Below are 26057 nucleotides of genomic sequence, written 5' to 3'. Positions count from 1 at the left end.
TCTTGCTCATTGTCTCTCCCTTCCCTGCTTGCCTGGTCGCTTGCGCCCCTGCTCTGCATGTTGGATTTGAAAAGGATGTCAGGGGCCGGGCTCGGTGGCTCAAGCCTGTAATCCCAGCACTTTGGGAGGCCGAGACGGGCGGATCACAAGGTCAGGAGATTGAGACCATCCTGGCTAACATGGTGAAACCCCATCTCTACTAAAAAATACAAAAAAAACTAGCCAGGCGAGGTGGCGGCGCCTGTAATCCCAGCCACTTGGGAGGCTGAGGCAGGAGAATGGTGTGAACCCAGGAGGCGGAGCTTGCAATGAGCTGAGATCCGGCCACTGCACTCCAGCCTGGGTGACAGAACGAGACTCCGTCTCAAAAAAATAAATAAATAAAAAATGAAAAGGATGTCAGGGACTAGGCAGAGGGCACGTGCCTCTGAGCCCAGGCTACACCTTGGCACAGTGGCAGGTCCACTCACCTCGGGTAGCCCAGGTGAGGGCCCTGGGTCCCCCTGTCACCCAGGCTGTCCACATGGAATTCCAAATGTCTCTAAGAGATACCTGGGAGAAAGGACGTGAGGCTGCCGCTTCACCGGGATGGGTTCCCACATCCCTCCGCATTGACCCACAGCTTCCTTACGGTCTTGTCTGTAGTTTGATGCTTTTAAGGGCCGGGCTAAACGCCTGTAATCCCAGCACTTTGGGAGGCCGAGGCAGGCAGATCATGAGGTCAGGAGTTCGAGACCGGCCTAGCCAAAATGGTGACACCCTGTCTCTACTACAAAATACAAAAATTAGCAGGTGTGGTGGCGGGCGCCTGTAATCCCAGCTACTTGGGAAGCTGAGGCAGGAGAATCGCTTAAACCCAGGAGGCGGAGTTTGCAGTGAGCCGAGATCGCACCACTGCACTCTAGCCTGGGCGACAGAGCAAGACTCCGTCTCAGGAAAAAAAAAAAAAAATTGAGAATATTTTATCCAGGTTCCTACTTGTTTTCAGTTATGGGGTTGGGGGTGGGGGCGGAGGAGGGCGATGACCTGACGCAGTGTTACTGGATGAGGAGTCGGTCTTGCTTTGCTTTCTGTGACTTTTCTGTCTTGTCACTGGTTCTCCCACCCTCCTACGCGCACCCCCCTACTCTGACACTTTTGCTTCTCTCATTCTCCAGTTCCCTTCCAATCCTCCTTCCCTTCTCTTTACTCCCCTCCCCCAGCTCAGCGCTTGGGGTTTCCTGCTTCTTTCCGTTCTCCCATCCTCCCAGGCAGCTGTCTCTGTCCCGTTCTTTCCTGCTCTCCCGCCCCCCAGCTCCTTCCCTTCCTTTCTCCTGGGCCTTTCTCTGCTGCACCTTCTACAGCTGCTCCATTCCTCCCCATCCTCGTCTAGTCCCATTCGTCGTCCTTTCTCTCCCTGGGTCACAGAGATGGCCCTGGGGTGGCCGCGCCCTGTTGAGGCAGGGAACGTTTCTGTGAGGCTGGGGAACGTTTCTGCTGCATGGCCAAGTTCCCAGGCCCTCTCCCTGCCTTGCACTGGCTCCTAACCTGCTTCACGTCCCTGCTTCCTGCCCTGGTCTCTGGGCTGACGCCGTCTTAGGGGCGCCCCCTCCTCAGCTGGAGGGGCAGGGTCCTCTGTTCCCTACCACTTCCAACCCTCTCTCCCTTCTTTCTCTCCATATTGCTCTTCCACACTCCCGCACCTCTTCTTTTCTTTCTGCTTTTTTCTCACTCGCTCACCCAGGCTGGGGTGCAGTAGTGCAGCCTCCACCTCCCAGGCTCCAGTGATCCTCCTGCCTCAGCCTCTCAAAGTGCGAGGTGCGAGGCACCATGCCCGGCCTGTTCTTTTCTCTCTGCCCTTTTTTGTATTTTTTCCTTTCTCCCTTCCTTCTTCCCTAACGTCTCTCTCCTTCCCTTCCCTCCTCTCTCCAGCCCTCTCCTACCCTCCTTTCCTCTCTCCCGCTCCGCACCACTCCATCCCCTAGGTCCAGTCCGCTGCCTCTGCCCCCTCTCTGTTCTGTTTTCTCTCCCACCCTCATTCCCTCTCCCATTTCTTCTCTTTTCCCCTCTTCCTGTTCTCTTTTTCTCGCTGTCCTCTCTGCTGCCACCCTCCTTTTTCTCACTTCCGCTGTCCCCTCTTCCCCGCTCTTCTCTCTCCTCTCTTCCTTCTAGCAGATTCTCTGGCGTTTTCTCTCCTCTCCCTCTGTGCTCCTCCCTCCTCCTCTCTCCATCCCCTTTCTCTCCTCCCTGCCACTCTCCTCTCTCTGCGCCCTTTTCTATCTCATGGTCTCCTCCTAGCTCTTTTCCTTCCTCGTTCCTGGCTCTCTCCTTTCTCTCTTTCCCCTTCTCTGGCTGGAGCTCCCCACTCCTCCATCCCTCCCTCTCCCTGGGCAGTCGGCCCCCACTCCCTCACCCCCTTCTCCTAGGCTGCTCCCTCCTTCACCCGTTTCTCTGCCTCCCTCTTCTCCCAGCTCACCAGCCATGACACCCACCCTCTACTTCTCTTCCTTCCTGTCCCTTTTCTCGCACCATCTTTCTTTCCCGTTTCTTCCTCTCTTTCCACTTCTGACCCCTCACTCTGTTTCCTTCTTTCTCCCTCCTCCTCTCTCCCCTCCTGCTCTGGCCATCCTTTCTTTCCTTTTTTTTTTTTTTTTTTTTTGAGACGGAGTCTCGCTCTTGTCGCCCAGGCTAGAGGAGGGCAGTGGCGCGATCTCAGCTTAATGCGAGCTCCACCTCCCGGGTTCACACCATTCTCCTGCCTCAGCCTCCCGAGTAGCTGAGACTACAGGCGCCTGCCACCTCACCTGGCTTTTTTTTTTTTTTTTTTTTTTTTTTTTGTATTTTTAGTAGAGACAGGGTTTCCCCATGTTAGCCAGGATGGTCTCGGTCTCCTTACCTCATGATCCACCCACCTCAGCCTCTCAAAGTGCTGGGATTACAGGCGTGAGCCACAGCGCCCGGCTCTTTCCTCCTGCTTTTTCCTGCACTCTGTTCTCCCTCCTTTCCTCCCCCTTTCTCCTGTTTCATTTCCACCTCTTTTCTCTCCTCTCTTCTCTGAATCTGCCTCTTCCTCTTCTCACTTTCCTCTTCCTTCCCTGTCTCTCCCCCTTGGGTCTCTCTTCCTTCCCTCTCTGTTTTCTCTGTCTCTGCCCTGTCCTTTCCTTTCCCTCCTCTCTGGACCAGTCTCCTCTCCTGGCTCTCTCTCCCTCTCTCTCCTCCAAGCTCTCACTCAAACTGGCCTCCCTCCGGGGAGCCCCATCTCCTCCGTCTCTGGCTGGCCCCTGCATCCCTGCCTGGTGGGCCTTTGCCTCCCTCTCCCATTCCTGCCTTGCCTGCTCCCAGGTTTCCAGGTCCTGACCAGGAGGCAGGAGCCCACACGGATGCCCAAACAGACTAGCCCTGAGCAGGGCCCCCAAGCCTGAGGCCCAGGAGTGGACCACCTTTCTGACACCCATTCTCTCTTTCTTTTCTATCTGGAACTCTGGACACTGCCTGGAGGAATCGGGTTTGCCCTAGGCCCAGGAAGACGGAAACAAAGAAGAGGCTCACAGACAGGAAGCAACTTGCCTAAAGACACACAGCACGTAAGGAGCAGGGCCAGGACTGGGTGGGGCCCCTGGGGTTAACCAGGAATGGGCTCCTGAATCTGCTGATCCCTGGCCTCCTATCTGAGCTCAGTGAGCAGATGACGCATTTCTGCTACATTCCACTCCTTCCCCAACTCTTCCTCTGACAACATGAAGCACCTCAGCACTGGTGGGACCTCACCTGAATTCCATTTCAGAGATGAGAAAATCGGTGCCCGGTGTTTCGGAAGACCAGCAACTGCTAGGACAGACTTCAAGGGAACCCGACCTTGCCTGAAGGACCAACAGCGCCCCCTGCAGGACACTTCCCTCCATGGAGAGAAGCCACAGGGGCCGGCCTGAGGCATTCTGAGCGCGTGGAATCCTCTATCACCACCTCCTGGCAAAGAATGGAGCTGCAACCAGTTGTATGAGACACCGAGAATGATCCCAACAAAAAGGAACAGTGACCTGAATGCCTGGGGGAGGAACAGGGGATACTGGGTGGAAGGAGGGGACAGGGAGAAGTTGTAACATTTTGTAAAAAAGAACATTTTTACTCCTAATCAATATATAAACATCATGCTCAGCAAACTTCTTGGCATGAAACTTCTGAACTTCACATTTTTTTTTTTTTTTTTTTTTTTTTTTGAGACGGAGTCTCGCTGTGTCTCCCAGGCTGGAGTGCAGTGGCGCGATCTCGGCTCACTGCAAGCTCCGCCCCCAGGGTTCACGCCATTCTCCCGACTCAGCCTCCCAAGTAGCTGGGACTACAGGCGCCCACTACCACGCCCGGCTAATTTTTTTGTATTTTTAGTAGAGACGGGGTTTCACAGTGTTAGCCAGGATAGTCTCGATCTCCTGACCTCGTGATCCACCCGCCTCGGCCTCCCAAAGTGCTGGGATTACAGGCTTGAGCCACCGCGCCCGGCCTTTTTTTTTTTTTTGATGGAGTCTAGCTTTGTTGCCCAGGCTGGAGTGCGGTGGCGTGATCTCGGCTCACTGCAAGCTCTGCCTCCTGGGTTCCCGCCATTCTCCTGCCTCAGCTTCCTGAGTAACTGGGACTACAGGTGCCCGCCACCACGCCCGGCTAATTTTTTCTATTTTTTAGTAGAGACGAGGTTTCACCGTGTTAGGCAGGATGGTCTTGATCTCCTGACCTCGTGATCCACCCACCTTGGCCTCCCAAAGTGCTGGGATTACAGGCATGAGCCACCGCACCTGGTACTTCACACATTTTCAAGTCATTCTACGGGTGGGTGGATTGGCTCCCATGGAAATGCAACTGGGACTGCACATGGGAAACAAAGGAAAATGGAATTTGGTTCACACAAACCTGTTTGGGAGATTGCATTACCAGGAAATGGGCCAAATTGAGTTTGTTTCCTTTGTAACAACATTATTGTGCCTTGCTGACTGGAAGGTGGGTACAAGCAAAGGAGGATGGACAGACAGCTGAAGAGGCACCAGTAGTTAGCCCCTGATCCTTACCAGGGAGTCTCTCTGATGGGTTAAAGAAGCCTACAGAGGCCAGGGGCAGTGGCTCACACCTGTAATCCTAGCACTTTAGGAGACCGAGGCAGGTGGATCGCTTCAGGTCAGGAGTTCAAGACCAGCCGGGCCAACATAGTGAAACCCTGTCTCCACTAAATATACAAAAATTAGCTGGGTGTGGTGGCACGCAGCTGTAATCCCAGCTACTCAGGAGGCTGAGGTAAGAGAAATGCTTGAACCTGGGAGGTGGAGGTTGCAGTGAGCAAAAATCGAGCCACTGCACTCCAGCCTGGGTGACAAGTGAAACTCCATCCCACAAACACACCCGCCCCCCCACCCCCCCCAAAAAAAAGAGCCCATAGTTTTCAGTAGACAATTTGGGGTTAGTAAAGAATTTTACAACATACCAAATGTAGTCTTGTATATTTTAGGATTGCTTGCCATGCAACAATATACTGGGAGCGCCTAAATGCCCACATGAAACCCTAGGCTGGGAACAGGGAAGCTTCCTCAATGCCAGGGAGCTGATAACATTTTGTGGTGGCAGGAAATGTGAGGCAGCAACCCTCCTGGAGCATTTACCTTGCCAGGTGCTCTCACATCTTAGACCAGAAGTCACAAGGCTACGGTGAGGGTCCAGGAGGCAGAGAATGAGGGCTGAGTTAGGGTCAGGACAGTGGAGACAGAGAGGAGGAGACACAGAATGATGGGTTGGGACTTTATCCTGGGACAGGTGAGGGGCCACGGGGAGGGTTGTGAGCAGGGGAGTAGTGAGGTCAGCTCTAGTGTCAGGAAGCCCTCCATTAGGGGGATGGACTGAGGGGAGATGCTGGGTGCTGGGAGGCCAAAGAGGAGGCTGGGCTGATGGTCCAGGTGGCAGAGGACAAGGCTTGAGCTGGGGCCAAGGCCATGGAGACAGAAGTGAAGAGATGAGGCCAAGAAGAACTTTAGGGGTAGGTATGGTGGTGCACAGGGGAGTGTGATTGGGACAGGGCAGTGCTCTGGTCCATGAGTTTAGGCAGGTGGTGGCACCACTCACTAGAACAAAGATCCCTGGAGAAGCACCCGATCCGGGCAGGTGAGAGGCAATGGCTCCTTTAGTGGCCCCTGAGGCACATCCTGGGGAAGGAGGCCCAGGAGGCAGATGGGGCCATGAGTCTGGAGATCAAGGGTGGGATCTGAGCTGGAGATCAGCTGAGGAATCACTGAGGGGCTGTCTGGCACCTCCAGGGTGGAGGGGTGGGGCAGACACCTGGAGTAGTAAGGGGGCAGCATGCACCACCATCACACACACACATCTCTGTCCCCCAGCAAGGCGGGACCCCACCTGGCCATGGCTTCCACACACACACATCCCGGTCCCCCAGCAAGGCGGGGCCCCACTGGGCCATGGCTTACACACACACACACACACATCCCTGTCCCCCAGCAAGGCGGGGCCCCACCAGGCCATGGCTTCCACACACACACACGTGTGCAGAATGATGCAGCAGAACAGGGAGATTCCTGCAGTGCTGCTTAGAACAACTCAAATCCAGCAGCGGGGGACCAACACAACACGCTCTTACACCAGAGATGGAATAAGATGGTACCTTATACCAGAGATGGAAACTGCCCCAGCTATGTCAAAAGGAGGTGGGGGAAAAGAGCAACATTTGCAAAACCGTCTAAATGTGCATCTGTTTGTTTCTGCGGAGAGTATCTGCGGAATACCAGGGGACAGAAAACCCAGGCTGTCTCCAGGGAGGGGTGGGTGCCTGAGCCCGGAGTGAGCATACAGTTCCTCAGCGTGGATCCCACTGCATCTTTTGTCTGTTCTGGAGACAGGTTCTCCCTCTGGCACCCCGCCGGGAGTGCCGTAGCTCAATCGCAGTTCAGGGAAGCATGGAACTCCTGGGCTCAAGCGATCCTCCTGTCTCCACCTCCCAAACAGCTGGGACTACAGGCACGAGTCACCATGCCCGGCCAACCTACTCTATCTTTTGAGTTTCATACTTCATCCCTGGATACCCCGGTCAGTAAAATAAAATAGTGAGTGGGCTCCCCAGGGACAGGCAGACCTCAAAGAAAAGTTGAGTAAGAACAGAACCCTAGGGGAGTCTGAAGGAACTCAGGCATTTCCCGGAATACCCCACAGAATAACTCCGCCAGCCTGAAAGCAACTGAGTCTTACAGGGAAAGGATGTAATTAGGCTTATAAAGATCCCAATGCTCAACCCAGGAAAAAGAAGACGGCCCCCCAGTGCCGGGCTAGAAGGCATCTGCAGATCAGACACAGCGACCAGGACTCTGAGTTGTGAATACTTCCCAAAAAGTATCAGTAGGCCTGGCACAGGGGCTCATGCCTGTAATCCCAGCACTTTGGGAGGCTGAGGCGGTAGATCACCTGAGGTCAGGAGTTCAACACCAGCCTGGCCAACATGGTGAAACCTGTCTCTACTAAAAATACAAAAATTAGCCAGGTGTGTTGGCGGGCACCTGCAATCCCAGCTACTTGGGAGGCTGAGGCAGGAGAATCACTTAAACCCAGGAGGCGGAGGTTGCAGTGAGTTGAGATCATGCCATTGCACTCTAGCCTGGGTGACAGAGCGAGACTCTGTCTCAAAAAAACAAAACAAAAAAGCATTAGTAAATACTTCAGGAATCATGTAGGAAGAGTAAAGCAGGATTCACAGGGAATGAAGACAGAAAAAGCATAAGCTATCTCCTGCAGGTGGAGGAAGAAACAGAAGTCAGCAATGCTAAGACTATCTTCTTTATTAAAGCTACCAAAAATAGGCCAGGCGCAGTGGCTCATGCCTGTAATCCCAGCACTTTGGGAGGCCGAGGCAGGTGGATCACTTGAGTACAGCAGTTCAAGACTAGCCTAGGCAACATGGTGAAACTCCGTCTCTACAAAAAATACAAAAACTAGCTGAGTGTGGTGGTGCACGCCTCTAATCCCAGCTACTCAGGAGGCTGAGGTGGGAGAATCGCTGAGCTAGGAGGTGATCACAGTGAGACAAGGTATCACCACTGCACTCCAGCTTGGGTGACAGAGCAAGACCTTGTCTCAAAATCAAAAAGATGTGATGAAAGGGAAGGCAACGTCCCACCATGCACCACCTCCTGGTCTTGACAGTCGACTCACGTGAACCCATCACTTGTTCATAAGCGCGTTTCCCATCTGCCATCGTAATTCCATTTTAGTCGTGCGTCCCGAGATCATTCAAACCACAACCAGGAGAGACTGGGTGAGAGCATTCACTGGGTGCTATTTATAACCACACAATGCAGGAGGCCAGCTGAGTGTTGATTTGGTGGCCAGTTTCATAAACTGCCACACGGCACAGCTGAGCTTCACACAGCCATGACGACGGGGACAGCCATTCCTTGGGTTTCTGAATTAGGTATCAAGTGAGCAGTGAATTTCAGTCAAGGCTGTCTTGACTGTCTTGCCATCAGGACCGTCTTGCCAAAACAACAGTTGCTTTTGGCTGCTGGAAGCTGTAGCTTTTCAAAACGTTCACACATTTCAATGTATCGTCGATGTTTTTAAATAGACTTACAGAGAGGGCAGCGCACAGCCACAGCCCCTCGTAGCACCGCAGTCCAGGCAGGATGCTGGGCGGCGGGGGGCGGTGGGGGGGGGTTCTATTTACAGTGTCTGGCCTTTGACTTCACTAACTGTTGGGTTTTTTTTTTTAATCTTAAATCTTTTCCTTCAAGTCTGGAGGCCTGTGGAGGGCCTGTCACCCTAAAGGCAAGGATTTCTTGTCTGCACCAGGCAGACAAATGTCAAACCACGACCGCAGGGACCGCACTAGGAGTCAAGCCCAGAAGTCCCTGGCCATCCAGCCCTGGCTCTTTCATGCCTCTGCCCCTGATGAGGGGACCAAGGGTACCCTCAAGGGGACACAGAAGGGAGGCTGCATCCTAGTCCAGTGTCAAAGTGAGGGGGGCGCTGCAGAAGCCTGGACAGGACCACCTAACCCAGCCAGGGACAGGAGGGGAGACCCCCTGGAACAAAGGCACAGAGGCAGGAGAGAAGGTGGCATGTTCCCAGACTGCACGGGCTCGGGGTGGGGGGATGTGAGGTCAGAGCTGGCACAGTGGCCGGGATCTCGGGCTCTATTCCATGGGCAGGGGGGGAAGCCCCTAGGGCTGCATGGGGCCATGGGGAGGCGGGTGCAGGAGACACCAGCTCCCGTGCCAAAGGCCCCAATCCAGCCGCTCGGCTGCCAGCAAGAAGGCAGAGGACAAGGGGACTCGTGAGATGGGGGGAAAGGAGGGACCAGTAAACCCTTCTTGGGATGGCTGAGGACACAGGGGACTCCAGCAGAAAGGGAGGCTCCTGGGTGTGCAGGACGGGAGGCTGACCAGCCTGGGCCCTCACCGGCCACTACCCCCACCACCGCCCCCACCCCCACCCCCACCCTGGCCCCCAGTGTCCGGCGCTCCTGACATCATGAGGAACAGGACGACGGGAATGATGTACATCCACTGCAGCCGGACGGAAGGATGGACAGACAGACACAGAAAGAGAGAGAGAGGGGAAGGAGGTGAGTGTGGGCATTGCCCGCCCAGGGTAGGGAAGGTGGGGCCCGGCATGAAGGGAGGCCGCGTAAGGGGAGGGCGCCCAGGTCCCCTACGTCACTACAGGTCAGGGAGGGCCAGTGGGGCAGAGGGAGGGGCAGGGGTCTCGGTCCTCACTCAGGCCTCTTGCGGCGGTGGCGCGGGCCCTGGCGCAGCAGGACGCAGGGCTGTGAGCAACACGGCCCCCCCCAGGATGATGTGCCACTGGGGAGGGAGGGAGCGCAGGTCAGGGCCAGCGGGTAGCCGTGGGGCCCTAGGGCCAGCGGGGAGCGGGAGGGCGCTCGAGTGGGCAGCAGGGCAGGGCCCGGCAGGCAAGGGCTCAGCCTCTGGGCCTCAGTTTCCTGCAGCGCAGCTGTTGGACTATCCGGGCAGAGCGGGTGAGGCCCTCGGGTAGGGCGCTCAGCACGGCAGGGCTCAGCCATCCCAGCCTCAGCATCCTCCTAGCCTCCCTCGGGCCACATCGGCCTCCTCGCGGGCCTTGTCCTGCCTGGGGTCCTATGCCCCAACTAACACCAGTCTCCATACTCGAGGGACCAGAGGCCTGGGAGGAAGCCACCTCCTCTGGCTGTTCCCAGCCTCCCCACCCCATGCCTCAGCCTCCAAGCCCCCTGGACCCAGACCTGCTGCTGGCAGCACAGGCCCCTCCCTCCTCAGCTCCAGGAGGCCTCCGGGACGCCCCGCTGCCCCCCAATGCCCCTCCCTGGGCTACATCCCTCCCGGACCCACTCCTCTCTCCTTCCTGTACATCCCCCTGGAGAATCTGCTCACCCCTCCTTTCTAAGCCTCCCTGGTTGCTTTGAAACCTCCACTGTTCCCTTCCTCTCCAGCCTCATGGCTCCAGCCTAGCTCATGCCGAGACCTTCCCCAGGACCCTGCGCCCTAGAGCTGGCCCGACCTCCCCTGACCACACCTCCGTACCCTCTTCCTGCAAACAAGCCTCAGCCCAGGTACCAGGACACACAGGAGGCCTGGAGAGTGAGGGGCCCCCACACAGGAGGCCGGGAGGATGAGGGCAGGCCCGAGCACCACAGGGGAGTCTGAGTGGGAGCAGAGAGGGCCTAGCCAGGCGCCAGGACCGTCAGGAAGGGAACAGGGGAGGCGGGGGAGCCCCACTCACGTATTTGGCGAAGAAGGACTTCTGCTCCTGGGGGTTCTTGGCCTTCTGGGCCTGTTCCATCTCCAGGCGCTCGATGAAGGCCGCCGTCTCAGGGCTGGGGCGAGGGGAGAGAAGGAGAAGGGTGAGGCCTGGAGTCCAGGGACACGGAGACCCTGAGGCCGCCAGGAAGGGCCGGGGCAGGTGGCAAGGGCGCCACAAAGGCTGTAGAAGCGGGCTCACCCCGGGGCTGTGGCAGGCGGCTGCAGCTGCACCGAGGTGTTGAACAGCTCCAGGTCCACATCTTCCACCTCATGGCCCCGGCAGCCCCCGGGGTGCGTCACCACCGACACGCCCACCACGTTGCCAGCCACGTCCACGTGCAGGGTCAGCTGGTCCGAGAGGTGGGACTCCACCAGGGAGCACTGTCGGGGGAGTGGGGTCAGCAGAGGTGGGGAGCCTGCTGCCTGGGCTCCACCCTAACCTCCCCCTGCCCCCCACCACAGGATCCCCAGAGCATCTTTCAAAACCTTCCCATGGCTCCCTGTCACCCTCAGGCACAAGCCCAAGCTCAACCGCCCCCACCCTGGAGTCCTCACAATGCTGTCCCCACAAAAGCACCCGCTACCTGGACCAACCCCTCCAGACCAGGAGGCCTTGGAGGGCAAGGCCAGGTCCGAGTCTCCCAGGCCTCTGCGGGCTCCAGAAACACAGGGGTTCGAATGGTGGAAGCAGGACCAAGGTAGAGGGTAAGGACGAGGGAGAAGGGGGCTTGTCCTCGACACCAACTCACCGCAGGGACAAAGGAGGAGACGTAGCCACCAGCTTCCAGGCCATCCAGGGCCCCAGGTCGCCTCGGGACCCGGACCCGGTACAGGCCGTTCAGCGCTGCCACATCCTGGGGACGGGAGAAGAGGGTGCTGGTCAGAAGGCTGGCGCCAGCCCTGGACAGGCTGTGATGCCCACCAGGCCTCCGCAAAGGCCCCTCTCCAGCCCCACCCGCCTCACAGCCCACACTCCCCAGGCTGGCCAACCTGAGTCTGCCCAGGACTCTTCCTGCTGGGGTGGCCCGGCTGGTGGGTGAGGCCAGGAGCAGCTGGGACTGCCCCACCTAGGGGAGAAGCCATCACAAGGAGCGCAGAGCCCAGCCCAACGACGGAGTGGGTCCTGAGGACGCCTTCCCTGTGCCTGGATCCAGCCGCACCTGACATCCACCCCACGCCTGGATGCACCAGTTACAAGCACAATAAATTCTGTTTGGGGGCAGCTGTGACAAGAGAATCATGTGGGCACCAAACAGGAAGGCTGCTCAGGCAGACCTCGCCGCGTGGCCACCAGAATGAAGCCTGCACTCCCAGCCTCCCTCACAGCTACATCTGGCCGATGGGGGGATGTGGGCTGTGCCAGCTTTTGCAAGCTTTCTCTAAATGCTGCTGCTCCTTCTGCCCCTTTCTCCCGCTCTACCCTGCTGCCTGGAGCCCTGGGGCCTCTCTGCATGACACCTACGGAGGATTGAGCCGGGCCCTGAGGCTGTCACAACACAGGGCGACAGAAGTGAGCTCCTGTCTAACCATGGCTATTTTAAGGATCTCTCTCTCCTCACAAGCAAATCTCGTCTAAGTAGTCATGAAACAGCTCAGCTGAATGTGGAAGAGGAGAGGAGCCGATTGTGTGAAACCTGCGGGGGAAGGGGCTCTGCAGGCAGAGGGAGCAGTGTGGGCAGAGGCCATGAGGCAGGACATTGTGCCTGGAACGCCAAGATGAACTGTTCCACCAGGGGCAGTCATCCAGGACAGAGGCTGAGAGTGGCAGGAGGTGCTGGAAGCCCACCTGGGCCTGGAGGGAAGGCTGCGGGGGACCAGCAGGGGATGGCTGAAGAGACAGCTAGATACCCTCCATCCCCATCCACACCCAGCCCTGAGTGCCCCATCTCACCCGGAGTCGGCCCCGCTCCTCCTCGCTGAGCTGCCGCTGTGACAGGGACAAGGTGCCATCCTGCTGGTTCCAAAGCAGCGAGCCCCGCTTCCGGAAGTTGGCACTGTCATCTGTGAGGAGCTCAGGCTCAGAGACGCCCCCTACCACCCCCCCGCCCATCCTTCAACCCAGGCAGGGGCCAGGAGGTACAGCTTCAAATTTTGGCCTGCCTCCACCCGAGTGACCAGGTTCCCTCCCCATCTTGGCCCCCATTTTCCTATCTACAAAATGGGGACACCTCCACCATGTTCTACCTCACGAGGCAACCCATAGCAGATGCATGAACCTCACAGCTCCCAAATCCTGCCTCTGCCTCACCAGGTGACCCAGGGACAGCCATATAACCTCTCTGAGCCTCAGCTTCCCCAACTGCAAAATACGGACGCTGTGGAGTTCAGGAATTCCCAACTACCTGGCTGTGTCAGAAGCAGGGGAGCTGTTCGCTGAGCAGATGCCAGGGTCTGCAGAGGGGCACCAGCTTCAGGGTTTGTGCCCTCAGGTTCAGGGCCTCAGACTCGATTACTGCACTCTGGGCAGCACTGACGTCCAGCTCTGGGAACCTGGACACCTGCGTCATGGCAATTTAAGCTTGGCTTTGAAGCTGGCTCCTGCTCTGCCACTCACTCACGATGAGACCTTGTGTGGTGCCTACTCTGAGCCCATTTCCTCTTCTGGAAAAGGAGGCTGACACGAATACCTACCACCTCACATGGCTGCTGTGAGGACATGTGAGTTAATACTTGCAAAGCGTGCAACCACTAATGCTGGGCACGTGGCAACTGATCGGGAAAGTCGGCTCTGACATTATTACTGCCGTGCTGACCTTTCAAAAACTGAGATTTGTCTTACAGGCAAGGGGACATTTAAAGACAGTGTTTCTCTTCTTTCATGTCCCCCTTTCCCCCAACCTGGGGCAAATCTGTTAGTAAACGGATGTTAGTAAATGTCATATGACGGGAGGCACCCGGACTCCAAGTCTTGACTTCTCAGGGCACCAATGTTAAGAGAGGACGTTGCCTGACTCACCGATCTCAAATGAGTGCTCCAGCAGCAGCCCCACCGTGCCGCAGGCCTCACCCTCTCGGCCTTCCGCCCCAGCCTGCACAGGACACAGAAGGCCCCAGGTGAGAACCATCCAAGCCCTCAGCATGGCAGTCACCCACAAAGCCCAGGACAGACAGACTGGGGTGGGCTGAAGGAGGAGCCTTATCTTCAGGTTAATCACTGCTGCTTGCCTCTATTTCACTAGAAACCACCCATTTCATGAATATTCATAATCTGGACTCCCTCACCCCCAGAAAACCAGACCCTACAAACATGCCTAACCTCATTGCCAAAGCAACTATCCCAAGGTCAATTCCAAGCCTTGCACCACAAATACTCATGAATTAAATGACACCCTCCCTCTCCCGAGGCTTCTTTTTCATGCTAGTATCCAAATGGCCTCCTTATCACCTGACAGCCCAAGAGCCAAGATGCAGCCTGAGTTCAGTCCCTATTAAGCATATTCAATATTCATGCTTTCCTTTTCTCCAATCTCCAAACCTGCATATTCGTGCATATTCAGGAGGTAAAACTCCTCTCCACCTCTTCAAGAGCCCCCTCCCACTCCTTATTTTCTTTTTCTGAGACAGGGTCTCGCTCAGTCGCCCAGGCTGGAGTGCAGTGGTGTGATCTCAGCTCACTGCAACCTCTGCCTCCCGGGTTCAAGCGATTCTCCTGCCTCAGCCTCCCGGGTAGTTGGGATTACAGGCACCTGCCACCACACCCAGCTAATTTTTGTATTTTTAGTAGAGATGGGGTTTCACCATGTTGAGCCGACTGGTCTTGAACTCCTGACTTTAAGTGGTCCGCTCATCTAGGCTTCCCAAAGTGCTGGGATTACAAGCATGAGCCACCGCGATCGGCCTAATTTTTTTAATTAGTATTTTTTGTAGAGACAGGGCTCGCTATGTTGCCCAGACTGGTCTTGAACTCCTGATCTCGAGCAATCCTCCCGCCTCGGCCTCCCTAAGCGTTGGGATGACAGAAGAGCCACCGCGCCCGGCTTCACCATTCCTCTTTCATTTTAACCGCCCCGACGTGACTCTCCAAGATTCCACACCCCCAGCCCCGCCCCCTCATACATATTCCCGAGCCAGAGCCTTTCCAACAGGTGCTCTTGTTTTCCCTCCCAGTCGCTGCAACCCGGTGCACTGGCGAGGCCCCTCCTGCGCGTGCGTGACTGAGGCTTGGCTTTCCAGAGATCGCCCACCTCTTCCCTCTTAGCCCTGCGCAGCCTCCTTTCGTCTGTAATTCACCTAAAGACCCAAGACCCGCGACATCCGTAGACCGCGCCCGCTATGCACAGCTAAAGATCACTCACCCCTCGCGCACCAGTCCCGGCCCGGCAGCCGCTGCCCCGGGCTCGACTGGGCGCTGCTACCGCCATCAGCAAGAGCAGGAGCAGCCGGGTCCCCCCAGCGCTGGTTGCCGCCATCTCGGCTCCTTCCCACCGGCGAAGCGACGGCTGAGAGCCAGGAGCCGCGCAGCACGCCGGGAGAAACAGGCCGCATCCTGACGCCCGTGCGCCTGCGCTGGGCCCCAGCGCCTGCGCACTGGCGCCCGTCCGCTCCTGGGGCCTGACGTCAGCAGGATGGAGCCGCCCCTTTAGCCTGATCTCCAGGAGCCGCCCCCTCCTGGGACGTCATCACAAACTGGGAGCCCGCTTCTGTGTGACGTCATAAAACCCGATCCGCATCATGACGTCACAATGCCCTAGCCCAGCCCCCTCATTTTCTCCCTCGGCTCCTTCCTCCGCTCCCATCGGGCGGGGACATCGCGATGAGGCGGGATCGCGGCGCTAAGCCGGCCCTGGGTGGAGCTGGCAAGGTGGAACCAGGTGGGATGGCAGGTGAGAGACGGAGCCAGACCTGGAGGGGTTGGACCTGGTGAGGGAACCAAGCAAAGGCTGGGGCCGGCAATTCAGGGACATCTGATACCCCGTCCTCTGCGCGGAGCTGTGCCGGGCCCTCCCGGCTGGCAGCCAGACACAGCCTCCCGGGATCGACGCCCAGACTTCGTCCTGCTAAAATGCCTCCTGGTTCCAGCCTCTCCCACGGGCCGTCCCAGACGGCTCCAACGCTACCTCCAGAGCGGCGAATTCGACCAGTTGCGGGACTTCCCCATCTTTGAGAGCAACTTTGTGCAGGTAGGGAGCCCCAGAATCCCCTCATCCCAAGCCTCGGCCTGTCCCTCGACCTCCTCCCGACTTGGAAAGCCCCTGCTCCCCCATAACGTCCATCACGTGGGATTCCCGACTCCCAACTCCTACCTGACCTCTGATGCCCCATACCTCTAGTTCTTTAGATTCTTTGTGAACCTCTAACTCCGTTGCCTCAGTTTCCCTAACTTCACACCCATATGATTCTTGACCTTTAATTCCAAGATATCTGGCCCCCAGCCTGATTTTCAACTCACCTGGTTCATGACCTTTTTCCCTACCAAGATTCCTAACTTCTGATCCCTCCCCAGTTCTGCCCGCACATCTATCCTGCCCCTAACCTCTGACCCCTGGCCCCAGGTGACTCGGTTGGGAGAAGTTGCCAACGAGGTCACCATGGGGGTGGCAGCCTCCAGTCCAGCCCTGGAGCTCCCAGACCTATTGCTTCTGGCCGGCCCTGACAAGGAGAATGGACACCTGCAACTCTTCGGGTAACTGCCCCCACCTCAGCCGAGACCCCCTCCTCCCTCAGCTCCAGGCACCTGAGCCCCTAGCAGTACTTCCCCTCACCCAGACCACCCCCAGGGCCAGGAGCTGGCGGTGCTACCGGCCCTCCCTGAGCTGTCATCTACATGGGAGAAGAAGGACAGAGCAGCCCTCAGGGGCCAGAAATCAGGGACTAGACAGACCTGAAGGGGACAGTCCTCAGCCATGCCCCAGCAGGGGTCAGGAGAATGACCATTTCCACAGGGCCTGCTCATGCACGCCCTGGGCCGTGCATGAGATCTCACCTCTAACCTCATATCTTCACATGATGGGGTCCCTTAGCCCCATCCTCCAAAGAGCTAAACTGAGGCTCAGAGAGCTGGGAGCCATTTGCCCAGGGTCCCACTGTGGCTCCAGAGTGGGCCAGGATTGGAACGCCAAGCTTGTCACGATTGCGGATTTCACGGTTCTTGAGCCCTCCTGTGCCTCACTCCATACTCTCTTCTACGTCGTATTTTTTCATTGAAAAAGTAATGCAGGGCCAGGCGCGGTGGCTCACGCCTGTAATCCCAGCACTTTGGGAGGCCGAGGCGGGCGGATCACAAGGTCAGGAGATCGAGACCACGGTGAAACCCCGTCTCTACTAAATATACAAAAAAAAAATTAGCCGGGCGCGGTGGCGGGCGCCTGTAGTCCCAGCTACTCAGGAGGCTGAGGCAGGAGAATGGCGTAAACCCAGGAGACGGAGCTTGCAGTGAGCCGAGATTGCGCCACTGCACTCCAGCCTGGGCGACAGAGCGAGACTCCGTCTCAAAAAAAAAAAAAACAAAACAAAAAAACGAAAAAGTAATGCAGACTGGGTGCAGTGGCCCACACCTATAATCCCAGCACTTTGGGAGGCCGAGACGGGCGGATCACGAGGTCAGGAGATCGAGACCATCCTGGCTAACATGGTGAAACCCCGTCTCTATTAAGAAATACAAAAAACTAGCCGGGCGAGGTGGCGGGCGCCTGTAGTCCCAGCTACTCGGGAGGCTGAGGCCGGAGAATGGCGTGAACCCGGGAGGCGGAGCTTGCAGTGAGCTGAGATCCGGCCACTGCACTCCAGCCTGGGTGACAGAGCGAGACTATATCTCAAAAAAAAAAAAAAAGAAAAAAAAAGAAAAAGTAATGCAGACTGGGTGCGGTGGCCCACACCTGTAATCCCAGCACTTTGGGAGGCCAAGGCAGGCAGATCACTTGAGGCCAGGAGTTTGAGACCAGCCAGGCCAACATAGCGAAACCCTGTCTCTACCAGAAATACAAAATATTAGCCAGGTGTGGTGGCAGGCACCGGTAATCCCAGCTACTCGGGAGGTTGAGGCAGGAGAATCGCTTGAACCCAGGAGGTGGAGGTTGCAGTGAGCCGAGACCATGCCACTGCAGTCCATCCTGGATGACAGTGAGTGAGACTCTGTCTCAAAAGAAAAGAGAAGAAAAAAGAAAAGAGAAAAAGAAAAAGTAATGCTAACATATGAGAAAACAAGCACAAAATAGACAGCAGAAGCTGTTCCCTTCTCTCACCCAAGGCTACTGCTCCAACTCCAGCTACAAACACTGAAATGTTTATGTGCCCATAGTACAGAAACATTCTGCCAGTAGCTTTCACTTGTTGTTGTTGTTGTTGTTGTTGTTTTGAGACAGAGTCTCAACCTCAGCTCACTGCAACCTCTGCCTCCTGGGTTCAAGCGATTCTCCTGCCTCAGCCTCCCGAGTAGCTGGGATTACAGGCACCTGCTACCACACCCGGCTAATTTTTGTATTTTTAGTAGAGACAGGGTTTCGCCATGTTGGCCAGTCTGGTCTCGAATTCCTGACCTCAGGTGATCTTTCTGCCTGGGCCTCCCAAAGTGCTGGGATTACAGGCATGAGCTACCATGCCTGTCCGGCTTTCACTTTTTTTTTTTTTTTTTTTTTTTTTTTTTTTTTTTTTTGAGACGGAGTCTTGCTCTGTCGCCCAGGCTGGAGTGCAGTGGCACAATCTCGGCTCACTGCAAGCTCCGCCTCCCGGGTTCCCGCCATTCTCCTGCCTCAGCCTCCAGAGTAGCTGGGACTACAGGCGCCCGCCCCTGCGCCCGGCTAATTTTTTCTATTTTTAGTAGAGACGGGGTTTCACCATGGTCTCCATCTCCTGACCTTGTGATCCGCCCGCCTAGGCCTCCCAAAGTGCTGGGATTACAGGCGTGAGCCACCGCGCCCAGCCTGGCTTTCACTTTTTTGACCATATCTCACAGTTCATGAAAGAGAGGTGCCAGACACAGTGACTCACACCTGTAATCCCAGCACTTTGGGAGGCTGAGGTGGGAAGATTACTTCAGGCTTGGAGTTCAAGACCAGCCTGGGCAACATGGCGAGACCCCCATCTCTACAGAAATCAAAATTACAAAGCTAGCCAGGTGTGGTGGCACACACATGTGGTCCTAGCTACTGGGGCTGAGCCAGGAGGATTACCTGAGCCCGGGAGTTCCAGGCTGCAGTGAACTGTGACCACACCACTGCACTCCAGCCTGGGCAATGAAGTGAGACCCGTTCTCAAAGAAAGAAATAAAGGGAAGAAAGAAGAGAGAGAAAAGAAGGGGAAGAAAGTAAGGAGGGAGAAATAGAGGAAGGAGGGAAGGAAGGAAGGAAGGACAAACTCATTGTCTCACACATGCACACATGAAGGTCCACAGTTCTTTCTCTGCACTTCTGAAGTCCAAAAGATTGCTTTTGTAATTTGGTAGCCAAATCAGATTTTGACCTGCATGTATTCAAGATTACTTACAGCATTTATTAATCCCCCCTAAGTTAAAAACCTTTCACAAAGCAGTATTCTGACGCCAGTACGGTACACTGAGATATTTTCTCTTCTACACTATGCCTTTATTTTTGTTTATGTGTTGTAGAGATGGAATCTCACTATGTTGCCCAGGCTGGTCTTGAACTCCAGGCCTCAAGTGATCCTCCCACCTCAGCCTCCCAAAGCACTAGAATTACAGGCATAAACCACCGTGCCTGGCCTTTATTTATTTATTTATTCATTCATTCATTCGTCCATTCATTCATATTTAATTTTGAGACAGTGTCTCACTCTGTCATCCAGGCTGGAGTGATCACAGCTCTGCAGGCTCAAGCGATCATCCCACCTCAGCTGCCTGACCCTGTCTTTTTTTGTAGAGACAGGGTCTCACCGTGCTGCCCAAGCTGGTCTCGAACCCCTGGGCTCAAGCAATCCTCCTCCTTCAACTTCCCAAAGTGCTGGGACTATACGTGTGACCCACCTTGCCCAGCCCCTTTTATTTTAAATGCTAACTGTATTTCACCAGAGATCTCATCACTCACTGAATCATGACCTGCAGTTGGAAGAACACCAATGATGATGCTGAGAGTGGCTTTGACCCTCTCATAAGCTCCTTTGGCACCCTAAAACCTCTTCCCAAATGAACACACCACTGAAGTGAGAACATTGAGCTTGCTCTGCAAATTTGGCCTCAGGACTCATCTCCTAGCCCCTCACTTCTGTCTAACCAACTTCAGCCCTGAGCTATTCTGGGGCAGTTTCTGACAGGTATATATACATATAGATACAGAAATATATATACATATATACACATATACATATATACACACATATACATATATGCACACATATACATATAAACGCATATATACATGTATACATATACATATATACACATATATACATGCATATACATACATATATACATGCATATACATATATACATAATACACGTATATACATATATACACACATGTATACATATATACAAATACATATATACATACATATGTACATATATACATGCAGACACATACATATATACATATATACACATATATACACACGTATATATATACACACATATATATGGATCCACCCTTTCTTTAAAAACAGCAGTAGAGGCTGGGTGTGGTGGCTCACACCTGTAATCCCAGCCCTTTGGGAGGCCAAGGTGGGCAGATCACCTGATACCAGGAGTTCGAGACCAGCCTGGCCGACATGGTGAGACCCCGTCTCTACAAAAATACAAAAAATTAACCAGACATGATGGTGGCCACCTGTAGTCCCAGCTACTCGGGAGCTAGTCGGGAGGCCGAGGCAGGAGAATCACTTGAGCCTGGGAGTCGGAGGTTGATTTTTGTCCCCCAAATAGAAGAATAACAGCTGACTTTTTTTCTTTTTTTTTTTTTTGAGAAAGAATCTTGCACTGTTTCCCGGGCTGAAGTGTAATGGCACAATCTTGGCTCCCTGCAACCTCTGCCTCCCAGATTCAAGCAATTCTCCTGCCTTAGCCTCCCGAGTACCTGGGATTATAGGCACCCACTACCACGCCCAGCTAATTTTTTGTATTTTTAGTAGAGATGGGGTTCCGCCATGTTGGCCAGGCTGGTCTCGAACTCCTGACCTCAGGTGATCCACCCGCCTCGGCCTCCCAAAGTGCTGGGATCACAGGTGTGAGCCACCGCGCCCGGCCCCAGATGGAAATTTCAAGTAGGCAGTTGTACATTTGAATCTGGAGTTTAGGGGAGAGGACTAGTGGGAGACAAAAAGGAGACATGTGGCTGGAAGAAAGTTGGGAATGGACTCAAATTCAAGAGGCAATGAAAGTGGAAAGGGATTCCTGGGGCAGAGGGAGGCGTGGCAAGGTGGGGACCCCTGACCCCGATGGTGCAGGAAGACCCGACAGGGTCAGAACCTGAGTCTGCTGCTTCCTCCCACCCAGGCTGTTCCCCTTGAAGTTCGTCCAGCTCTTTGTCCACGATGAAAGCCGGTGTCAGCTCGAGGTCAAGTTGAACACCAGCCGAACCTTCTACTTGCGACTGCGCGCCCCACTCGAGACCCGAGACCGGGAGTTCGGCCAGTGGGTGCGGCTGCTCTACCGCCTGCGCTTCCTCTCCGCCTCTGCTGTGCCCTTCACACAGGAGCACCAAGTGCTGGAGGATGAAGATGAGGAGGGCGATGACGATGAGGTGGAGGCCCAGAGGGAGTGGAAGGAGGTGAGGAGGGGGGGAAGTGCGGTGGGGCAGCAGAGAGCAGAGGGGAGGCGTCTGAGGACTCCCAGGTCTAAGAGAGGAGAGGGCTGGGGCCTGGACTCCTGGGTCTGAGGGAGGAGGGCTGGGCCTGGACTCCTGGGTCTGAGGGAGGAAGGGCTGGGCCTGGACTCCTGGGTCTGAGGGAGGAGGGGCTGGGCCTGGACTGCTGGGTCTGAGGGAGGAGGGCTGGGGCCTGGACTGCTGGGTCTGAGGGAGGAGGGGCTGGGGGTCTGGACTCCTGGATCTGAGGGAGGAGGGGCTGGGGGTCTGGATTCCTGGGTCTGAGGGAGGAGGGGCTGGGCCTGGACTCCTGGGTCTGAGGGAGGAGGGCTGGGGCCCGGACTCCTGGGTCTGAGGGAGGAGGGGCTGGGGGTCTGGACTCCTGGGTCTGAGGGAGGAGGGGCTGGGCCTGGACTCCTGGGTCTGAGGGAGGAGGGGCTGGGGGCCCAGACTTCTGGGTCTGAGGGAGGAGGGACGGGGAATGGACTCCTGGGTCTGAGGGAGGAGGGGCTGGGGCCTGGACTCCTGGGTCTGGAAGTGGAGGTGACCCAGGGATATGGGGGTCTGTGGGTAGAAGCCAGCAGTCTCTCCAGGGCTTTGGTGCCCCTAGCCAAGGAGGCTGTCGTGTCCTACTTGGGAACATACATAGCCACCCACAACCATGCCCCAGCCCCTCTCCCCCTGACCTACCGGAGTGGGGTCTAGAGAGGGACAACCTGTGTCCTGAAGGAGTGGGGTCAGCCAGGCCCAATGTCCAGTTCTCTGTAGGGCCTTGGGGGTCAAGGTGGAGCAGGGGGTGATGCCAGTTTTAGAAGCTGGGGTCACTGGAATCTGTGCCCACTCTTGAGACACCTGGCTTCCCCTGCTATTCCAGTAAGTGCAGAGTCCCTCCCCACCCCCCACTCCCTAACTGCAGGCCAAGGCCTCTGAAACGAGCTCGCTCTCCCCAGCCCCAAGGCATGGAAGCCAGACTTGACCCCAAGACCTCTGAACTCTGGGGACTCTGAGTCTTCCAGCATCCTTCAAGGTCACCGAATGACCAGAGATCAAAGTACCTTGCCTCAGGGCCAGGCAGATGTGATATTAAAGTTAATAAAGGTCAACCCCTTAAGAACCAACAAGCAGGCCACGAGCGGTTTCGCCGTCGTCGCCAAGTCCGCGCAGCTGCCTCGCGGGAGTTCGTCCAGCACAGCTGCCTCCCTCTTCACTTCACCACGTCTAGCTTTTTGGGCCACTGCCGAGGCCTCGAGGCCGCCACACTGACACAGCTGCCTCAGTAGAGCAGCCTTCTGGGTGTGGCCTGGGTGCGTCTTTGACTCGCTGCCACTGTCATCGCCCCCAGCCTGCACCCTCCCTCCCTCCCAGCAGCTCGCTGGGGCTGGCCTCCACATGGGCTTGCGGCCTCCACATGGGCTTGCGGCCTCCACATGGGCTTGCGTTCACCTTGGATGCTCTGTGCTTGCAGTAACAACATGGCTGCCTCACTAAAGTAGCTCTTCCAAGAGGCCACCTCACCGCGGCCTGTGTGGACGCAGCTGCTCCCATCGCCAACCCCGGGGTCACCAACCCCCTGCAGGAGGAAGACGGAGCTACAGAGGCAAGAAGGACAGACACTCCAGGGTCCAGACAACACTGTTTTGTTCTCAGCAAAAACTCCAGAAAGAACACAGTCCCGGGAGGCTGGGGATTGGGGTCAGGACTCCGCCACCAACTGTCTCGGCAGGTAGGGGATAGGTCTCACTGCGGCACTGCAGGAAAATCAGAAAGCGGGTGAGCCAGGCCCGGGCACGCCTCCTCCTGGAGCCCCAGGCCCCTTTGGCTGCTGTGTCCACATGACCAGCTGGGGGACAGGATGACGGTCACCATCCCGCCCCATCCCAGGTCACTGTGGCTGGACAACCCAGGGTCACGGCGCGCCTGACTACTGCTATTCTGGATCCCAGATGGGGACGCTCTGAGCTGCTGGCTGTACGCGGTCACTGGAATCCTGAGGCCGGGAATTTTCTGAACTGATTCAATAGTTAATCAGGGAGAGAGCAGAATATCAGAAATTGGGTGGGCTTGGAAGAGCAGTGATTGGGGGTGTTTTTGGGTTTTTTTGTTTTTTTTTTTTTTCTTTGGAGACGGAGTCTCGCTCAGTCGCCCAGGCTGGAGTGCAGTGGCGCGATCTCGGCTCACTGCAAGCTCCACCTCCCGGGTTCACGCCATTCTCCTGCCTCGGCCTCCCGAGTAGCTGGGACTACAGGCGCCGCCACCGTGACCAGCTAATTTTTTTTATTTTTAGTAGAGACGGGGTTTCACCATGTTAGCCAGGATGGTCTCGATCTCCTGACCTGGTGATCCACCCGCCTCGGTCTCCCAAAGTGCCGAGATTACAGGCGTGAGCCACCGCGCCCGGCCTTGTTTGGTTTTTGAGACAGAGTCTTACTCTGTTGCACCAGGCTGGAGTGCAATGGCACGATCTGAGCTCACTGCAGCCTCGGCCTCCCCGGTTCAAGTGATCCTCCTGCCTCAGCCCCCCCAGGTAGCTGGGACGACAGGCATGTGCTACCACGCCTGGCTAATTTGTTTTTTTTGTATTTTTAGTAGAGCCGGTTTCGCCATGTTGCCCAGGCTGGTGTTGAACTCCCGGGCTCAAGCAACGCGCCTGCCTTGGTCTCCCGACGTGCTGGGATTACAGGCGAGAGCCACCGTGCTTGGCCAGAAAGTGTCCTCTCTCAGCCTTTGTTAAGGGTCCCCAGCCACCCTGTCTGCTGGGCTGTCCTCAGAGCCAGGGGAGTCAGAGGTCAGAAGTCACCATCCGGGAGGGACTCTGGAAGTCCACATTGATGTCATCCTGCTCTGAGGGACACCGTTAGTGGCCTCTTTGCTGAGCCTTGACTGGCAGGTGTCTGACGGGCCGGAGCACAGGGTAGAGGAGCGGGGAACTGTGTTCCAGGAAGAGGGAAGAGCCTGTCCCAAGTCCCTGTGGTGGGAAAGCCTGACCAGTGTAACGGCCAAGAGCCCAGCGTGGCTGGGACATCATGTGGGAAGAACCGGGGCAGGTGGGGCCAGAGGCGGACACACCACTGTGAACACCAGGCGGCGGGGCGCTGGGATGGTGGGGAGCCCCCAGCGGGCTGGGATCAGGGCTGGGGCAGAGCAGCTCTGGATAGAGAGAGCTCTCTGGGGCCAGTCCAGGGGTGAAGGTGGGTGGCAGGTTGGAGAGACTGGAGACAGGGAGGCGGCTGGAAATGGAATCCGGGAGGAAGAGGATGTAGCTTTCGTTGTTGGGGCTGGAGCTCTGGGACCGAGATGAGGGGACGGGGCAGGGAGAGGCAGGGGCAGGTGGGTGAGAGCATGGGGACAGGCTATGGAGGGGAGGCACTTTTGGGAGCTCCCACCGCCCCTGGTCACTTCTGTTATCCATGTTTGCTCTCACTCTGTCAACCCATCTGCCTGCGGGGGCCCCGGTTCACTGGAGGCCTTGGGGACATTTGCTAAGCCCTTCTCACTCAGCCTCCCTCTTCCTTGTCCTTCAACTCCTTTGGAAAAATCTGATTCCTGCCCAAGCTGGGTCTGGGGCTTCCCCACCCCAACTCCAATGATGCCCTGTGCTGCCTTCAGGACAGCAGCTTCCCCGTCCTCCTCCCAGAGGGCGGGTCTCACTGTCTCCAGATCTCAGCGGTGCTCAGCCCAGGGCCTCTGGCCAGGCTGGTACAGGGCCTGAGCCACGGTCAGCCAGTGTTGGGGACGGCCACGCCCTCACCTCGGACCTCCAGCTTGCACTCAGCCAGCGCCTCGCCCAGCTCGTTGACGGCCAGGCAGGTGTAAGTCCCAGCGTCGAAGGGCGAGGGGCGGCGGATGTTCAGCGTCAGGACCCCCTGGTAATTGTTCATCAGGAACTTGGGATCTTCACGGATTTCCATCTTGTTCTTCATCCAGACCACCTTCGGCTGTTAAAGAGTCAAGGGAGAGGAGGCCAACTTAGAGAGGGTCCCTGGGCAATGACAAAATGGAGCTCGGGAAGCAGATCTGGGTTCTAGGCTCTGCCACGCTCTTGCCGGATGTCCTGGGGCGAGTCACTTCTCCCTGACCCTCAGTTTCCTATTCTGTAAAAGCAGATTGATAGTCCCTACTTCACAGGGTAATGGTGCGGTCTTCCCTTTGCTCTCAGAACAAAGAGCTCACTGTCATGGCCCACAGGGTCCCACAGTCTTTGATCCCCATTACTTCTCTGCTCCAGCCAAACAGGCTACCTCGATGTCGTTCAAACAGACCAGACAGGCACCCACCTCAGGACCCTGGCATTGGCTGTTCCCTCTTCCATGCTGCCCTTCCCTCCTTTTTTTTTTTTTTTTTTTAACCTATCCTTTAGGTCTCAGTTCACACGTCCCTTCGTGGCCCCTAGACTGGAACGGAAATACCTATTTTTATACTCTGCCTGTGTTTCTCTCACACACTTGCCTCCCTTTATAATTGTATTTATTTTGTATATAGAGATGGGTTCCACCATATTGCCCAGGCTGGTTTCAAACTCCTGGCCTCAAGCCAACCTCCCACCACGGCTTCCCAAAGTGCTGGGATTCCAGGAGTGAGCCACTGTGCCCCGCCAGCCCTTTTTTTTATTTTTATT

At 56.2% G+C, this 26057-nt stretch overlaps 3 protein-coding genes and 1 long non-coding RNA gene across 5 annotated transcripts in view; 2 read left to right on the top strand and 2 right to left on the bottom strand.

The window, feature by feature from the left end:
- Window positions 1–2231: 2231 nt before the first annotated feature.
- Window positions 2232–4139, top strand: LOC107128254 (uncharacterized). The gene is made up of 2 exons (XR_012427897.1): window positions 2232–3563; window positions 3764–4139. It is a non-coding gene; the product is annotated as an uncharacterized lncRNA (long non-coding RNA).
- Window positions 4140–7778: 3639 nt separating this feature from the next.
- Window positions 7779–15227, bottom strand: EMC10 (ER membrane protein complex subunit 10). Of its 2 annotated transcripts, XM_005590014.5 has the most exons (8): window positions 15047–15227; window positions 13708–13780; window positions 12643–12752; window positions 11501–11605; window positions 10951–11132; window positions 10732–10825; window positions 9732–9818; window positions 7779–9521 (listed from the first exon to the last, which is right to left on the bottom strand). In XM_005590014.5, exons 1-7 carry the CDS (start codon window positions 15158–15160, stop codon window positions 9732–9734), a joined length of 765 nt encoding a protein of 254 aa, XP_005590071.3. In that variant the 5' UTR covers window positions 15161–15227; the 3' UTR covers window positions 7779–9521. The 2 variants fall into 2 exon arrangements, with proteins under 2 accessions (XP_005590071.3, XP_005590070.3); XM_005590013.5 differs by lacking the exon at window positions 9732–9818.
- A 281-nt stretch (window positions 15228–15508) lies between these two features.
- Window positions 15509–22560, top strand: GARIN5A (golgi associated RAB2 interactor 5A; the record flags this gene model as incomplete). Its single annotated transcript, XM_074024728.1, has 4 exons — window positions 15509–15871; window positions 16244–16374; window positions 21133–21406; window positions 22393–22560. Coding segments are annotated over 4 exons (825 nt in total), but the record flags the coding sequence as incomplete, so codon positions are not given.
- Window positions 22561–23063: 503 nt separating this feature from the next.
- Window positions 23064–26057, bottom strand: part of MYBPC2 (myosin binding protein C2) — a 36551-nt gene continuing 33557 nt past the window's right edge. The window contains exons 27-28 of the mRNA XM_005590012.4: window positions 25191–25377; window positions 23064–23190 (exon numbers count right to left, since the gene is read on the bottom strand). Of these exons, the coding sequence (XP_005590069.3) occupies window positions 23180–23190; window positions 25191–25377 (198 nt within the window). The 3' untranslated portion in view covers window positions 23064–23179. The remainder of the gene's footprint in view (window positions 23191–25190; window positions 25378–26057) is intronic.

This window comes from Macaca fascicularis, chromosome 19, assembly GCF_037993035.2.
Source record: "Macaca fascicularis isolate 582-1 chromosome 19, T2T-MFA8v1.1".
Classification (NCBI taxonomy): Eukaryota; Metazoa; Chordata; class Mammalia; order Primates; family Cercopithecidae; genus Macaca; species Macaca fascicularis.
The sequence above is the reverse complement of the archived record's forward strand: the minus strand, read 5'-3'. Positions and strand labels throughout refer to the sequence as shown.

Coding starts and splice junctions, on each gene's coding strand:
- EMC10 (XM_005590013.5), bottom strand. CDS start 15,160: ATGGCGGCAACCAGCGCTGGGGGGACCCGGCTGCTCCTGCTCTTGCTG. Junction 12,753..13,707: donor GGAGCACTCATTTGAGATCG/GTGAGTCAGGCA, acceptor AGCTCCTCACAG/ATGACAGTGCCAACTTCCGG. Junction 11,606..12,642: donor AGGAGCGGGGCCGACTCCGG/GTGAGATGGGGC, acceptor TCCCGTCCCCAG/GATGTGGCAGCGCTGAACGG.